We start from the raw sequence: 18,564 nt of genomic DNA on the forward strand, positions 1-18,564 counted from the left end.
TTACAGTCCACAACAGTGGTATCTTGTATCTGATGTTGGAGCTGTACTTAGCCACACAGTCATAGGTATAAACCAAGTAGAGCAGGGTGCTAAGTACACATCCTTGTGGTGCTCCTGTGCTGGTGGAGATTGTGGATGAGATGTTTTTGCCAATCCAAACTAACTGGAGTCTACAAGTGAGGAAATCCAGGATCCAATTGTACAATGATATATTGAGACCCAGGTCTTGGAGATTGCTAATTAGTTTTGAGGCAATGATGGTGTTAAGTGCAGAGCTGTAATCAATAAAGAGCATCCTGATTTATCCATCTTTGCTGTCCAGATGTTCTAGGGTTGTGTGAAGAGCCAACAAGATAGCATCTGCTGTAGACCTTTTGTTTTGGTAGGTGAATTGGAGCAGATCCAAGTTACCATTCAGACAAGAGTTGATCTGCTTCAACACCAGTGACTCAAAACACCTCATCTCTGTGGACGTAAGTGCCACTGGCTGATAGTCATTTAGACAGGTTACCACACTCTTCTTGGGCACCAGTATGACTGAAGCCTGCTTGAAGCAGGTGGGTATGACAGACTGCCGGTAAGAGAGGTTGAAGATATCCATGAATACACTAGCTAATTGGTAGGCATAGATTTTCAGTACTTGGCCAGGTGTTCTGTCTGGACCGGATACTTTCCTTGGATTTACTGTCTTGAAGGCAGCCCGTATGCCATCTTCAGATACTGAGACCAAAGGACTACTGGGAGACTTGGAGGTGTGTAATGGTTCCTCCCTGTTCTGGTGGTCAAAGTGAGCATAGATGGCATTGAGCTCATCTGGAGGTGAAGATTCGTTGTCCCCTGTGTCACAAGATTTAACTTTGTAGGAGGTTATGGCATTCAAACCCTGCCATGGCTGTCAAGCATCCCTTGTTGATTCCAGTCTAGTCTGGAATCTTCACTTTGCCTGAGAGATACCTTTCCAGAGAACATACCTGCACCTTTTGTAGCATTCTTGATCTCCAGACTTGAATGCCTCTGACCTGGCTCTCAGTAGGTTCCGGATTTCATTGTTTATCTAGGGCTTCTGATTGGGGAAAACCCTGAACGATTTCATGGGTTACACTCATCCACAGCTGCTTTAATAAAGTCTGTAACAGCCCTGGTGTAGTCATTCAGGTCCTGAGATGAGTTCTTGAACACAACCCAGTTCCCTGACTCAAGGCAATCCTGTAGCTGTTCCTCGGCCTCCAGCGACCACCTCGTGGTTGTCTTGATTGCTCTTTAGTCTCTGTCTGTACGCAGGTTGCAGGAGTACAGTCAAATGACCCAACTTGCAATCTTGGGAAGGAATGCTAGGCATTCGTTATCATAATGTAACAGTAGTCTCGTGTGTTAGGTCCTCTGGTTCAACAGGTTATGTGCTGGAGATAATAGAGCAGGGTTTATTTCAAACAGACCTGGTTAAAGTCACCAACTATAATTTGAGATGTATTAGGATGGGCCGTTTCTTGTTTCCAGACAGCATTGTGCAGTTTCGTGTTTGCTTATTATCGGCCGCTGATGGTATGGAAACTGCGATCAGGATCATGGATAAGAACTCGCGAGGCAAACAGAATGGTCTACGTTTAATTGTTAGTTGCTCTAAGTCAGGGGAACAAGAAGTCAACATAACCCAACTTCCATATACCAATGAGAATTGGCTAAAAAGCATAAACCACCACCTCTTTCCTTACTAGAATTCAAGATTCAACCCATCCTGACAATCGTAAAACCTTCTAGTCGGATAGCTGCATCTGGTATGTAAAATCTCTCTAAAGGATAACTTGCAGGTTCATTTGGTGGAAAGGAAGGCAAATGCAATGTTGGCATTAATTTCAAGAGGACTAAAATATAAAAGCAAGATTGGAATGCTGAGGCTTTACAAAGCACTTGGAGTATTGTAAGCAGTTTTGATCTCCTTATCTCAGAAAAGATGTGCTAGCATTGGAAAAGGTCCAGAGGAGTTACACCAGAATGATCCTGGGAATGAAAGGGTTCATGTATGAGTAATATTTGCTGGCTCTGGGCCTGTTCTCACTGGAGTTTAGAAGAATGAAGGAGCTTCTCATCAAAACCTATGCAGTATTGAAAGGCCTTGATAAAGTAGACATAGGGAGGATGTTTCCTATAGTGGAGGAGTCTAGGACCAGAGGGCACAGCCTCAGAATAGAAGGATATCCATTTGGAACAGAGATGAGGAAGAATTTCTTTAGCCAGAGGGTGGTATATCTGTGGAGCTCATTATCACAGACAGCTATGAAGACTAAGTCATTGGGTGTATTTAAAGCAGAGGTTGATAAACTTAATTAATAAGAGTGTCCAAAGTTACAGGAAGTTACAGGAAGGTTGAGAGGGAATATAAATCAGCCATGATGGAATGGTGGGTCAGACAATAGGCCAAATGTCCTAATTCTGCTCCTATATTTTATGTTTTTTTTGGTCTTAAGGCAGGGATCATTCTGGAGATCCATCCTGGGAATTACACTTGAAAATGGTAATATCTGGTCGCTGAAGGTTGCAAAAGAATACCACGACAACAACCTCTTTGCAAATCGCATTGCACGATAGTCTGTTCAACAGAGATATTAGGGCAGCAGGGACAATGTACTATGATGCAGAAGAAAACATACATATTGAGATTTATGATAAAACAATTACAATTGTTATCTTCCATTTTCTGCTCAACAAAGACAAAATGACTGGTCGGCTGAATGTCATGCAGGAAAACAAACAAACAGGAGGCTGTGTTTGCCAGGCAGCCATGTACTAGAGACTGGGGTCTGGAATGAGGTTACTGAGGAGTCTCTGAGATTGGTAGGTGGAGAGTCTGCTCTGGTAGAAGGGATGAAACGAATTGAGGAAACCTGCTGATCGCAGCTATATTTTACATGCACAGCGTTTATTATGGTCACGTGTACTAAGATACAGTGCATAAAAATAATGTGCAAGGACCATGACAAGATTGAATCATTTTTAATGTTCAAGAGTCAGATAGCAACAGGAGACAAGCTGTCCTTGAGCCCTGTAGTCCGTGCTTTTTAAGATTTTGTACCCTTTGTCCGATGGAATAGACGAGAAGAGAGAATGACTGGGATGAATGACTGGGTTTATGATTATGCTTTACCAAGGCAGCAGCAAGTGTAGGAGGAATCAGTGGAGGAGAGGTTGTGTTGAGTGATGGACTGGGCTCTGTTCACAACTCTTCACTTTTACTTGCACACTTGGCAGAGCAGTTGTCATACATAGCTCTGATACAATTATATAGGATGCTTTTTATTATAGTACATTTGTTAAAATTAGTTAGAGTCTTTGTTGAATTTGTTTAGCCTTCTGAGGAAGTGGAGGCATTGTGGTGCATTTTTGGCCATGATGTCAATGCAGCTAGATCAGGACAAATTGCTGATGATATTTGCATTTAGGAACTTCAAGCTCTCAACCTTGTCTACCTCAGTACCATTGGTACATTGACAGAAGTCAATGACCACGCTTTCATTTCGCTGACGTTGAGGGAGAAGTTATTGTCTTGATACTATGCCACTAGGTTCTTTATCTCCTTCCTGTACTCTGTCTCACCATTATTTAAGATCCTTCCCACTACAATGGTGTCATCTGCAATCTTGTAACTGGAATTAGAACAGAATTTTGCCTCATAGACATGTGTGTACTGGGAGCATAGTAAGGGAAGTGAATTGGATTGCACGCCATTGTCTAGATCAGTGGTGCTGAAATGGAGATTGTCGAATTTGACTAGCATCTGTCAAATTTAAATCCACCTTCAACTTATTTTATAAAGTGCAACAATGCAGACATTTATTTGAAGGGGAATGGAATATAAAAACAAGGAAATAATGCTGAAGCTTTATAAGAAGTAGTCAGGCTGCACTTGGAGTATTGTCAACAGTTTTGGGCCCCTTATTTCAGAGAGGATGTCATTGTCATTGGAGAGAGTCCAGAGAAGGTTCACAAGAATGATTCCAGTAATGAAGGGGTTAACATACGGAGAGTGCTTGGCAATTTTGGGCCTGTACTCACTGGAATTTAGAAGAATGCATGGGGATCTCATTAAAGCCTACTGAATGTTGAAAGGACTAGATAGGGTGAATGTGGAAAGGATGTTTCCTATGGCAGGGGTATCCAGTACTAAAGGGCACAGCCTCAAAATTGAGGGGCGACCTTTTTAGAACAGAAGTAAGGAGGAATTTTTTTAGACAAAAATTTTTGAATCTGTGGAATGTTCTGCCGCAGAATATGGCAGAGGTCAAATCCAGGGTTTATTCAAAGCAGAAGTTGATAGTTTCTTGATTAGTTGAAGCATCAAGGGATATGGTGAGAGGGCAGGTGTGTGGAGCTGAATGGGATCCAAGATCAGCCAGGATGAAATGGCAGAGTGGACTTAATGGGCTGAATGACCTAATTCTGCTCCTATATCTTATGGTCTTACTCTCAAGAGTGTGATATCTAGCCAGCATTCTACTAACCAATGCCAAAATTAGCAGGAGGTCCTACTTGGCAACTTAGTAATGCAGCCTTCATTTAAAAACTTTTACCTTCAGCTTTACAAAGGATGCAAATCACTGAGTTTCCTCAAATCTCAGCAGATCCTATCCCCGAAGAGAAATAGACCACCCTCTACAAACAAAGCTACATGTGTGGTACAATATTCTACTGTCTGCACATACTCTTACATTCCATAAGAGAAATCTCCCAAACATTTTCACTCCTGTGGCCATGATTTTCTTGCCTCTGCCTGGAGAAGGAGCAGTCTGGGAGACGTTGAGAGTTTACACTGCGGTCTGTTCTGTCCGGCTACCTCAATTAGCAGTGTTCACTACTCCCTCACTGATAGTGACAATATGATCTCCAAAATCATTTCCTGATCTTCACAGTGACTGCAAGTTGAGGGTTCTTCGACAAACTAACAAGAGATGGCTCTGAGCGGTGATCCCCGTGAGTTTCATTTCTTTCATGCATGGATTTGTTTTTCTATTGCAGGGGAGAGAAGGGGTTATCTGATGATCTCATCAGTTGTGTTAAACTAATGTATTACTGAAAGCGGAATTGTTGCTTTCTGGACAAACACACTGTTCCCTTTCAGAAAATACTCGTGCTCCTACACACTGTTAGATTATTTCACCACACGTTGGTATGCTGACATTTTTTGTTTGTCTTACAAACAAGTGAAAAGTACATTTCATCCCCAAGGGCAGGATAACACCACCAGTTGTTGAGGGGAGAGGCTGGGACAATGGCGACTGAGCAGATATGTCTGCTCTGAAAAGTCTGATTTATTGCTGATCTGGGGAATAAAATCAATGGCTAAAGCTCTAATATGGGAGATGGAACTCGTAACTGCACCCCTACATCATGTGTTGTCTCCAGCTGACTTTCCCTATTGCGTGCCAGCTATTTTTTTTTTGGGAACTAGCAGCCTTTTCTGCACTAACTGGGCAGAAGATCAGAACCTCAAATGAAAAGCAGAATTCTTAGCTACCATCCAGCCTAGAACAACTGAAGTTGATCATTGGATTCCAACATTACCGCTCACTTCCAACAAACTTCCTGGGGGGGGGGGGGCGGAGAAATGATGTGAAACTACTCTGCCTCCAGTGGTTACACTCTGGAACCAAGAAGGTGAACAGAACTGCAATGGTGGAGCTGCAATGTGCAGATAATGCTTGCTTTCTGCATGCTCAGTGACCAAGTTGCTACATATCATTGACCCATTCCCTATAGTATACAAGGAGATTGTCTTTGCACTTGACGTCCACATGACTGAGGTACAGTACACTGACCCTGCTGCAGCACGTTGCTCTCAGATGATAGAAGTTCATGGACATTTTCCCTTTCTCTGGAGCCGTCTCTTGGTAAAAACAGACATTGCTGGTATTCTAAATTGCTTCACTGGTTGATTGAGGAATGGTGTATTAGACCTTAGACTTGCACTAGACTCATAATATACTGGGCAGCAGTGATCTCTGCCCTACTCTATGATTCTCAGGCCTGGGCGACCTGAAGCAGGCACCACATTACATTGGAAAAATGCTACGTGCTCTTTCTCTGCCAAGTTCTCGAAATTCACTGGAAGAATATGCAAACTAATGTCAGCCTCCTCTCCCAGGCCAGCAAATCCTGCTGGTCTCAGTTGGTTATATTGGGTATGGCACATTGATTTACTCAAAACCAGCATCCTGAAACCAAAATCCTATTCCACACCCTGCTGTAGGAGGGGTTTTAAATATGGACAGAGAAAAATGATTCAACGTGCCCAAAGCTCAAAGTCAAAGACAAAGTCAATTTTATTGTCAAGTGCCCAAGAATATGTCAGCACATGTGAAATGAGAAATCTACCTGCAGAAGCATCATAGGTACATAGCATCATATGAACAGCATTTACAAGTAAATTAAACCTAATTTATACACCATTTTTAAAAGAAGGAGCACAATTAGAACAAAGCAAAAAACAAAGTCAGTTTTAGTGCAAAGAGATCAATGTGGTCATAGTGCGGCAAAACTGTAGTTATTGGGATTTTACCAATTGGTTCAAGAACTGAAGAGCTGAAGGGAAGTAGCCATTCTTGAACTTAGTTATGTAGGATAGGCTGTTGTTTATTAAATACAGCTTGGCATTCAATACTATCATTCTCTCAGTACTAGTCAATGACCCTCAAAACATGGGCCTCTGTACCTCCATCTGCATTTGATCCTTGAGTTATCAACACAGATCAGTATTAAAACATCTCTTCCTCACTGACAATCAACACAGGCACACCTTAAGGATGTGTGTTTAGTCCAATGGCCTATTCTCTCTAGACACATGACTGTATGCTAGGCACAGCTCAAACACCATCTATAAAACTGTTATTGGCAGAATCTCAGATGGCAACAATTTGGTGTACAGGAGTGAGAGAGATCAGCTGGTAGAGTGGTATTGCAGTAACATCCTCAAATTCGGCATCAGCAAATTGATTGTGGACTTCAGGAAGGGGAAGTCAGGAGAATGCACACCAGTCCTTATTGACTGGTCAAAGGTGGAAAGAGTGAGTGACTTAAAGTTCCTGGGCATCAACACATCAGAAAGTCAATTGTGGGCAAACACATTGATACAATCACAAATAAGGCTTACCAGCAACTCTCCTTGATTAGGAGTTAGAGGATATCACTAAAGACTGATGCAAATTTCTATAGACTTACAATGAAAATTACATTCTGACTGGTTGCATCACCACTTGGTATAGAGCCTCCAGTTCATTGGATCACAAGAGGCAGAAGAAGAATTTCCATCCTCTGGACATCTTAGCCATCTCTACCATGGTCACAGCCCATCCCATCATCAAAGAAATATTCCAGAGCATTGCCTCAAGATGGCAGCATCTGTCATTAAGGACCCCACACTCTCATTTTGAAAATTAGAGTGGGGATACCACTCTCAGATACCTGAAGACCCACATTCAACATTTTAGAAAAAGTTTTTTGCCCTCTTCCATCAGATCTCTGAATGGTCCATGAGCACGTGAACAGTGTCTTGTTAAACATGAGATTCTGCAAATGCTAGAAATCCAGAGCAACACCCAAAATTGTTGGAGGACCTCAACAGTATCCATAGAAATGAACACTCGACGTTTCAAGCCCTTCATCAGTACTGGAAAGGAAGGGGGAAGAAACCAGAATAAGATCGTAGGTGGTGGGGGAGGAAGGACTACGAGCAAGAAGGTGATGTTCATGCCATCAGATTAGGTGCTTCCCAAATGGAAAATGAGGCATTGCTCCTTCAACCTGAGAGTGGCCTTATTGTGACAATTCAGGAGGCTAAGTACCAATATGTTGGAATGGGAGTGGGGATTAGAATTAAAATGGTTGGCCACTGGAAAATACTTCTTTTTGTGAATGGAGTGAAGGTGCTCAATAAAGTGGTTCCCCAGTCTTTGTTGGATCTCTCTAATGTAGAGGAGGTCGCATATCCCAAGAAAATGTTTTATGCATTCTCTGGTAATGCTCCACAACTCTTTCTGTGCTACATTGATAGCTGCATCGGTGTTGCTTCATCCATGCTGAGCTTGTCAATTTAATCAAATTTGCCTTGAACTTCCACACTGTCCTTAAATTCACTTGCTCCATTTCTGACACCTCTCTCTCCTTTCTTGATCTCTCTGTCTCCATCTCTGGAGCCAAATTGTCTACTGATATCTTCTATAAACCTACTTACTCCCATGGATATCTTCACTATACTTTTCCCACCCTATCTCCTGTAAAAATGCCATTCCTTTTTCTCAGTACCTTCACTTCTGCCACATCTGTTCCCAGGATGAGGCTTTCCTTTCCAGGATATCAGAGATGTCCTCCTTCTTCAACGAACAGGCTATCCTATCCTCCATGATTGATGTTGCCCTCACCTGCATCTCCTCCATCTCCCAGGCATCCATGCTCACCTTATCTTCCCGCTGCCTTAACAGGGATTCAGTTTCTCTTCCCCTCTTATACCACCATATGAGACTTCGCATCCTGCAACTTCAGCCATCTTCTTCGGTATCCTACCATCAATCACATCTTGACCTGTCCTGCCACCATTCTCTGCTTTCCATAGGGATCACTCCCTCTGTGATTATCTTCTCCATTCATCCCTCTCCACTAAGCTCATTACTGATACTTAGCCCTGCAAGGAGTAGAATTGCTACATCTACTCATTCACCTCCTCCCTCACCTTCATTCAGGGCTCCAAACAGTCCTTCCAGGTTATGCAACATTTCAGCTGTGTATCTTTTGGGGTCGTATACTGCATCTGGTGCCCCTGGTGCGGCCTCCTCTACGTTGGTGAGACTGAACGTAGACTGGGGGACTGCTTTGTTGAGCACCTTCACTCTGTCTGCAAAAAGCAGGATTTCCTTGTGGCCAGTTGTTTAAATTCCATCCCCATTCTCATTCTAACATGTCAATCCATATCCTTCTCTACAGCCGCAGTGAGGCCATTCTCAGGTTGGAGGAGCAACACCTCCTATTCTGTCTGGGTAGTTTCCAAACTGATGGCATGAACATCAATTTCTCCGCCTCTGCTAATTCTTCCCCGTCTCCCATCCCTCTTCTTTAAATTCCCACTCTTACCTCTCTCTTCTCCTCACCTGCTTATCATGTCCCCCCTCCTCCTTTCCCTTCTTCCATGATTCACTCTCTTTTTCTATGTGATTCCTTCTTCTCCCCTTTATGTTTCTCCCCTAGCACCTCCTGATTTCTTTCTTCATCCCCCCTTCACCAGCTACCTGGCTTCACCAATCATCTGGCTTGTACTCCTTTCCCTCCTCCCCCCTCCCGCCCACACCACCTTATTTTGGCTTCATGCCCCTTCCTTTGCAGTGTTGATGATACATTGACTATTCATTTCCATAGATGCTGCCTAACCAGACGAGCTCCTCCACCATTTTGTGCAGGTAACACTTCCTTGCGATCCCTCTTTAGCACTATTTATTTATTTTACAGTGGCTTTGATGTCTTGCATTGCACAGCTGCTGCAAAACAACAAATTTTGTAGCATGTCAGTGATTAATAAACCTGATTCTAGTTTATTTATTATTGTCACATATACTGTGATATAGTAAAAACCGCTTTGGTTGTACACCATCAAGGTAGATCATGGCATCCATAGGTAGTAAACAGAGAAAAAGAAAGCTGAACATAGTGTGTAGTTACAGAGAAAGTGCGATGCAGGTAGGCAAATAAAGAGCAAGTTCCTCAAAGAGGAAGACTGGGAGATCAAGAGTTCAAAAAATAATCTCTTAGCATGTGAGAGATCTGTACAAAAGTTTGAGTCTAGTGTTAGATGCTTTTAAATTTTTGTATCTTTTGGTTACAAGAGAGGGAGAATTTTTTTTTTGATTTTTGTGCGCTGAAAGCTTCCCTGAGTAGAGCAATAAATCTATTGGCTTCAGGGATCCTCCAGCATCTTAAGGTGGAGAAAGAGGATCTGTGAACGTGTTGAGAACCTTAAGGCCTCAGAACAGAAGCACACAGAAACCACACATGAGTGATGGAAGGAGCTCACCACCTCACTAACTATCCACCTACCTGCAACACCAGACACTTGCTGCTCCAGCAGAAGAGTCTGCAATCCCACTTTGGTCTCATTAGTCAACTCAATATACTTCAAATCAGAGTGGAGCAAGTTAACCTTGATTTTGGGTGACTGCCTAAGAAGAAAGCATTTCCAAAATACCTAATTGAACTTTTGGGGAACCTGAAGACATGATAGCTGCTCTATAAATACAAATGATATATCATTTTTTAGCATGAACTGTGTGCTGTCATCCTTCAAACATGTATGCATTTTGCAAAAGATTGTCCAATAAGATGGTTAAATTTAATTCAAATAAATGGATTTAATTTACATGTAACAGACAAAAAAGCCATCTATTTAATAACACTGTGCAGTAATAGACTACAACAAATATGCAACACTTCCCCATTTACAAGAGTCCCAACCCATGCATTTAGGGTCAAGGCAATTATTGTCTGACCAGTGGCAGCTCCTTGCCAGATTCTCACATCAAGACTGAGGAGCCTGACTTTTTGTTTTGCAGAAAGCATCAGTGAAAGGCATATGTCAGAGCTATCAAAGAGGCATCAGTGGCTTCACATTGTTTTTCCACTGAGGCATATTTGCTGAAGCGGGTTGAAGATTGAAAGGGAACTCATAGAAATTTTTTAAAAAATCACTTAAATGTGAAACAGACCATGAAATATCTTGGCAATGTAATATAACCATACATGCACAGCAATAATTCAATATATTTGCTCACCCACACCTTTGATCTTTCACTGATTAGTATTGGGTGTAACAGCCCTTCAGTGCAGGTAAAGTCTGCACAGCTCTTTGGCCCAGTGCCAGGTTTTCTAGAGATGGGTTGGCGGAGGCATTTCTTGGGCATAAGAACTGCAATGGGTCAATAGGCTGCATTTTTTTTGCCATGCAATACTGTGTAACTATTCAATGGCATAAAGGAAAAATCTTAATAGTTCTTGGATGTTTTTTTTACAAAATATGTTTTGTAGGTGGAAAGAGTTCTTCTAAAAGGTTAAACTGAAGCCCAGGGATAATCTACTGGAAATCTGAGATGAAATTACATTTTCTTTATTCCTCTCCCCTCAGCATCTGAGTGGAGAGTGGATGAGTTAGGGTTGGAAATTCCTCAAGGATATCAAATGAGAGGACATTTCATTGGTCTCCTGGCAGATCCAGTCCCTCTATGAAATTGAAAGGGTAATTTTAATATAACTGGCCAAAGACATATTTTTCACACATGAATGAATTCCTGAAATTCTCGAAATCCCAGTGAATTTTGAGCTTTTAATCAATCCAGAAGCCACAGTCCAACTGGAATACCCACACATGCATTTTGCTACTTCAATGCATAGATTGTTCACTAGTACTTTTGATCTATAACTGAATAAGTAGACTCTCTCTGGACTACTGATAGATTGTACTGTTTACTTTGATTTGTCTTGTGTTAGAACCACACTTGTCCTGTGTTAGAACTGTTGTGACTATGGTATTGGGACTGAAGATGTTAGAGATTACAAGGATGTTATTTCTGTGTTAGTGTTATATTAGTGTGGAGATATTTTTGTTAGTGCAGGTTTAATTTACTTCATGATATAGTAACACATTAACTCAAAGGTGCAAGTTCAAGATTCCCCATAGCATATAGGAAGTTTAAATTCAGTTGATTAAATAAATCATGAATAAGAAGGCAGTCTGTCACCACAAAACTTAAGTGGATTATTATAAAGTTTCATATGGTTCATTAAAGTACTTCAAGGAAGGACATCTGTCATCTTTAGTTCTGAGTCCCCAAGAATATGGTTAACCCTTAAAAGACTGAAAAACTCTAGGTTCAAAGACAATTGGTAATAGATAATAAATGAAGGCCTTAGTGGTGTCGCACAAAACCTGTATATCAATTTGAAGATCTTGCTGTGTTAGTGCTGCTTCAGTGAAGAGAGGGCACCGTGTTCATGATCTACTATTGCTGCTATTCTGTGTTAGCTTTGGTGTTTGGTGCTTAAACTGAAGAGAGAGGTTCAATAATTCAATCTTCCACTGTCTGTCTTTTTCTTTCTTTGCCTCACTTTATCTCTTGCTTTGGTTCTTTCTCTCTCACTTTCTTTCCCTATCCCAGTTTATCTTTCTCATTGCTTCTGTGAGCTCTCATACTCTCATCTCCCTCACTCTTTTCTCCCTATATATTTCTCTCCCTTTTCCTCTCCCCATCTATAGCCCATGTCTTGCTCTCTATCCCTCCCTATCTTTTTCTCCCTCCCCATCTTTCTCTTCCACCATTTCTTTGTCAAAGCTCCACCTTTCTCCCTAGAAATGCCTCTCCAACTTTTCTTCTCACCCAATCTCTCACTTACTATATCTCTCTTTCCTTCTTTCCTGTCTCTCTCTCTCCTCTCCTCTCTCCAAATCCTCTCCTCCTCCCTCTCCCACTCCCCCCTCCCTATCCCCAACTTACCTTCTTGTCCATGAGGCTCAGATGAATTGTAATCCCTTCATGGCTCTTATTTATGATTCTCAATATCAAAACAATCATTAAGCCACAGAAGGCAAACCGTTCTGTCAGAATATCTTCTCCAAAGCCCTCACATATAATTTCCATACTGACTTGTCCCTTTGCTACCATGCACCTGTATCCTGGGAATTAAGCACCAAACCTGGGAATGCCATTGACGTCAGAGGTTCAAGAATAATGCCTGACAAAGGCCAAAGGATTAGGGCTATAAAAACAGCTTTATTTGAGTCACTTCTGGATCAAAAGGAATTCTTGAATAGAGAAAGGGTCAAAATATCACATATAGAATATCTTGAGATGGAGTATGACTAAAATAGTTCTGGTTCATTTCTGAAGATGTATTCCCCCTATGACAAAACTATTTATTGGGATTTTTCAGTGTTTGGGTCAAATTATTAGACATTAGGGAATGAAAAGATATGGAGTTAGTGGAGCAAAATGGAACTGAGGTTAAAGATCAGTCAATCATATTGAATGTCAGACCAAGCTGAATGGCCAACATTGTTTCTCTTCTTTGTGTTCTAATGTTCATATTTTATTGCTAATTGTCTTGTAGATTGTCAGTTTTGATGCAGGCATATACGGTGCTTTCTTCTCCAACAACTCCAGGCTTCTTTCTACCGGTCTTAAACATTGCCATATTTTCATACACGGTACTATCAGAAGATGAAGTCACCTGCTAAGAGAAAGACAAAATGAATCAGAAAGGAATGTATTACATTTTAAGGTGAAAAGCTGACTAAAGATGCCCTTTCCTCAGTTCATCTGCTGTTGAAACATTGTACCACACCTTCAGATTCAACTAAACCACTCTTCTCCTGACTGGCCTCCCCTGATTGATTTACTATGCATTTAAGATCATAAGATCATAAGATATAGGAGCAGTATTAGGCCATTTGGTCCATCAAGTCTGCTCTGCCATTTCATCATGGCTGATCCATTTTTCCTGTCAGACCAAGCCTCCTGAGTTACCCCCCGTATCTCTTTATACCCTAACCAATCAACAATCTATCAACCTCTGCCTTAAAAGCACATAAACGCTTGGCCTCCACAGCTGCCTGTGGCAACGAATTCTGCAGATGCATCACTCTCTGGTTAAAAAAGTTCACCTCAACTCAGTTCTAAAGGGGTGCATCTCTATTTTGAGGCTGTGTCCTCTGGTCTTAAACATTCCCACTATAGGAAACTGTCATGGTCTGGTCCATGAAGTCTGCATTCTGGTTCATGGTCTGGTCTGTTAATGCCTCATTCCATGTTTTCCTTTGTTCCATTGGGTGCCTTAATTGAGGCACCTGATTCTCGTTTCAGGCTTGCACATAAGTACCTCTCAAACCAAGGATTCCCTGCTGGACTGTTCCCTTCCCCTTCCTTCTGAAGCCTCGCCTGCATCCCCGTCAAGTTCAACTACTGGAGTGAGACCGGAGCTTTGCCACGCCAAAATAAGGAACTATCTATCGTTGAGTTTAAAACTATCTCTTTGTGTCCCTGTGATTAGTGTCCAGTCAAAGAAGAGTCCCGGCCCTAGGTCCTGTTCCCAAGGAGGAGTCCCGGCTCTGTGTCCTGTGTCCTGTGTTCCAAGTTCCAGGCACCGTGTTCCAGTCCTGTCCAAGTCAAGGCTTCATGTTCTCGTCCTGTCTATGTGCCTCGTCCAGTCCAAGAGTCCCTCGTCAGTTTGCCTTGGCAAGCGTCCTCGGCAGTTATCCCGGCCCTGCGTCCTAGAAAGGGTCCCAGCCCTGCGTCCTCGAAAGGGTCCTGGTCTTGTGCTCCAAGGAAGAGTCCGGGCTCCGAAACCAAGACGAGTCCAAGAGCCGAGCCAAACCTAGTCCAAGAGCCACATTCTGCCCTGGAGTACCTCTTCCAAGGCTCTGAACGTCCAGTCCGCATCCAAGGCTCTGAGTTCCTGTGTTCCAAGACCAAGTCCAAGCACTGTGTTTCAGCCCTGTCCAAGTCTGAGCTTCGTGTCCTCATCTAGTTCCGGTTCCTCGCCCAGCCCTGATGCTGGAGATTCCCCGTCCTGTGCTGGGGTACCTCTTCCCGTCCTGTAGCCACGTCTTGTCCTTGCCAAGATCCTAGTCCTGAGTCCTAGCCTAGACTCGGGTTCTGGTTCCGAGTCAAGATCCAGGTTCCGAGTCCCAACCAAGGCCCAGGTTCCGGGTCCTTGTCCAGGCTTTAGTTCTGGAGTTCCGTGTTCCTAGTCCAGGCTCCTCATTCCCAGTTCCCCATCCGGGTCCCGTGCTTCTAGCCCAAGTCCTAGTTCAGGCCCTGAATCCTAGTCTCGTCCAGAGCCTGTGTCAATGTCCAGTGTCATTTCTTCCTTACTCAGCTTGAGATCTTGATAAACCTAGTCCTGTTCCTAGTACTTCAGTGTCTGTGTCTTGCATTTGGGTCTGCTACGAGCGCCCCCTTGTAACACAAACATTTTTTCCACACCCACTTTATCATCAATGACTCTGCTCTCTTCATCTGACCCACAATGTCTCCATCCATACCCAGGATCATCATTAGCTCCAATTGGCGCTGAGCTTCAGCTTTTAAATTGCTAACGTCATGGTCAGGTTAATTCATGACTTATTCTTTCTTATCTCTATAATGGTTTACAGCCCTACAAACTTCCAAGAAGTCCCTTCCTGACTTGCTTCATTTGCCTTACCCCTTCCTTCACCTTGGCACTTAGGGTAGTGGTAGAACTCTGAAATCCCGCCTCTGTCTCCCAGCTTTAACATGTTTTTCTTCCTTCTTATTGCCTATACATCTGGTCTGATTTGCTCACCAATTGAAGAGATTACATCAAATAAAATAAAGCCCAGCTTCATTTCCTTTCTTTTTTTTCTAGATCCTGACAATCAAGGTTGAATTTTGGTGTGTTGGTTTGTCCCTCAGGAAGACAATAAAGTACACCAACATCTGCAGCTCTTGTGTCTCCAGTAAGGGACACTTATCCACAGGCTTGGAAGCTGAGGACCTGCCACCAACTATTTTTGACAACATGGATCAGACATAATATGAAGCAAAATTACCAAACACCATCTGGCTTCAAGTACAGACGCAAAGAGCTCATACCACAAAATGAGCAAGATTCTTACCTTCAGAAGTGACTTGATTTTTGAATAAATGGTTAATTTCAACACTGTATTTTTGTTGTATTCTTATTATATACAAAAAGCAGATAAAATATATCTGAGCATTTGCACACCATCCTCTCCCCTGCAGGACAAGTTGTCCACATTTCTGACATGGAAAATTCAAAATCCCAAAAAAAGATGCACTCAGTGACTTTGGCCAAAGTGAATTAACACAACACACACAAAATGCTGGAGCAACTCAGCAGGTCAGTAGCATCTATGGATATGAACAGACAGTTGATGCTTTGGGCCAAGACCTTTCTTCAGGATTGGAAATGATGGGGGAAGATGGCAAAATAAAAAGTTGGTAGGAGGGGAAGGAGGATAACCAGAAGGTGATGGGTGAATCCAGGTGGGTAGGTAAGATAAAGGGCTGGAGAAGAAGGAATCTGATAGGAGAGGAGAGTGGATCATATGAGAAAGGGAAGGAGGTGAGGCATCAGGGGGAAGTGATAGGCAGGTGAGAAGAGGTAAGGGGTCAGAGAGTGGAAAAGAAGAAAAGGGGAGGGGATGAAGGAGATTTTTTTAACTAGAAGAAGAAACTGATATTCATGCCGTCAGGTTAGAAACTACCCAGATGGAATATGAGGTGTTGCTCTATCACCCTGTGGGTGGCCTCAACATATCAGAATGGGAATGGGAAATGGAATTCAAATGGTTGACCACCAAGAAGTCCCACTTGCGGCGGATGATGCAGAGGTGCTGATGAAGTGGTCCCCAATTTACAATGCGTCTCACCAATGTAGAGGAGGCCACATCAGGAGCATTGGATGTAGTATACGCTCCCAGCAAATTTGCAGGTGAAGTGTTGCCTCACCTGGAAGGACTGCCAGCAGCCCGGAATGGAGGTTAGTGAGGAGGTGAATGGGCAGATGTAGCACTTTGTCCACTTGCAAGCATAAGTGGCAGGAGGGAGAATATTCGGGACAGATGAAGGAATAAGGGAATCATGGAGGGAGTGATCCCTGCAGAAAGTGGAGAAGGCAAGGGGTGTTGTTGGGGAAGTATGGATAAGTTTGATGGTAGGATCACCTTGGAGATCATGGAACCTGTGGAGAATAATGTGTTGGATGCAGAGACTCATGGATTGGTAGGTTTTGACAAGAGGAACTCTATCACTGCTAAGGCAGCGGGAATATGGGGTGAGTGCCAATGTATGGGAAGTGGAGGAGATATGGGTGAGGGCAGCATCAACGGTGGAGGAAGAGAAACACTGTTCTTTGAAAAGGAGGACTTCTCTGATGTCCTGGAAAGGAAAGCAGCATCCTGAGAACAGATGTGGCAGAGAGGAAGGAACTGAGAAAAGGGAATGGCATTTTTGAGGAGACAGGGTGGGATGATGTATAGTCAAGATAACCATGTGAATCGGTAGGTTTATAAAAGATGTTGATCAACAGTTTGTCTCCAGAGATGGAGTCAGAGACATTGAGAAAGGGGAGGAAGGTGTCAGAAATGGACAAAGTGAATTTAAGGGCAGGGTAGAAGTTAGAGGCAAAGTTGATGAAATTTACAAGCTCAACATGGGTGCATGAAGCAGCACCAGTGCAGTCATTAATAAGGAGGAAGATTTGGGGAGCATTTCGTGGAAGTCTTGGAAACTAGCCTGTTCCACTTAACCAACGATTGCAGGTGTCCATGGCTACCGCTTGAGTCTGGAGAAAGAGGGAGGAGCCAAAGTAAAGATTGTTTGAGGACAAGGACCAGTTCTGTCAGATGGAGGAGGGTGGTGGTAGAATGGAACTGGTGAGTAGTTTTATTGAGAAAGAAGGGTAGAGCTTTAAGGCTTTCTTGATGGGGGACAGAAGTGTACAAGGACTGGGCATGAATGGTATGAAATGAAGTGGAAAAGGCCAGGGAATTGAAAGTACTTGAAGAGTTCAGGAGCATGAGAAGTGATGCGTGTGTTAGGTTGGAAGGGATGAACCAAACAGGATGGAATGGAGGTGAAGTATGAGGACACGTGTTCAGTGGGTCAAAAGCAGGCAGAGACAATTGGTCTACCTGGAGAGTCAGGTTTGTAGACCTAGTGTAGGAGGTAGAAGCAAGCAGTGTGGGTTAAGGGAAGTATATGCTTGGTGGAAGCGGATGGGAGGTCTCTAGAGTTGATGAGGTCAGTGTTGGTGTTGGGGCCAGTTTTCTGAGAGTCTGGAGTGGAGTCCTCTTCATGGGGTAAGTATGAAGAGGTGTCAGAGAGCTGCGAGCTAGTCTCAGCAAGGAGAGGTCAGTCCACCACACTACAACAGCACCCTTTTGTCTGCGGGGGTTGGGATTTGCAGACAGAGTGGAGGGAAGTGTGTTAGGAGGGACTAAAGTTTGAGAAGGAGAGAGGAGTACTGAAGTCCATATGGTTGATGTCTAGTCAGCTATTTGAGATGAAAAGGACCGGAGCAGAGGAGGGTTGGAGATGGGAGAAGGGGTCAGAAGTGCATGATGGGGAAACCTTGTCAAAGAAGTGGGCTAGGAGACAGAGGTGACAGAAGAAGAGCTCGGGAAGTTCAGAGGGAATAGTGAAGACATGGCAAGGAGTAGAGCTGGGGTCAGAGGGAGGAAGAGAGTTGGTGGTGCCAGAGAGAAAAGGAGGGTTGGGTGTTCAGGGAAGTGGGGTGAGAAAAAGATGGAGGCTCCAAGGACCAAAGGATGGTGGAACCTGAGAAACCTGGAGTTGGAGATTGATGGTGGAGGAAGGGGATCCTGGGGACCCAGCAGCAGCAAGTAAAGACTCATCTTGGAAGTGCTGACAGTTGAGGTCCAGGCTGGAGCTGGAGTTAGAGGCCACACAATTTGCAGTCTGAAGACATCCAGGTCATAGGAACTGTCACTAGTGGTGGTGGAATCTGGGGTCTTGGTATGTTCCGGTTGTTGGAACT

General features: G+C 43.3%; 1 protein-coding gene across 1 annotated transcript in view; it reads right to left on the bottom strand.

Moving 5' to 3' along the window:
* Window positions 1-12,523: 12,523 nt before the first annotated feature.
* Window positions 12,524-18,564, bottom strand: part of LOC134349915 (hemicentin-2-like) — a 149,473-nt gene continuing 143,432 nt past the window's right edge. Inside the window, exon 19 of the mRNA XM_063054873.1 lies at window positions 12,524-13,251. Coding sequence (XP_062910943.1) covers window positions 13,117-13,251 — 135 coding nt within the window. The 3' untranslated portion in view covers window positions 12,524-13,116. The remainder of the gene's footprint in view (window positions 13,252-18,564) is intronic.

Source organism: Mobula hypostoma, chromosome 7 (genome assembly GCF_963921235.1).
Source record: "Mobula hypostoma chromosome 7, sMobHyp1.1, whole genome shotgun sequence".
Lineage (NCBI taxonomy): Eukaryota > Metazoa > Chordata > Chondrichthyes > Myliobatiformes > Myliobatidae > Mobula > Mobula hypostoma.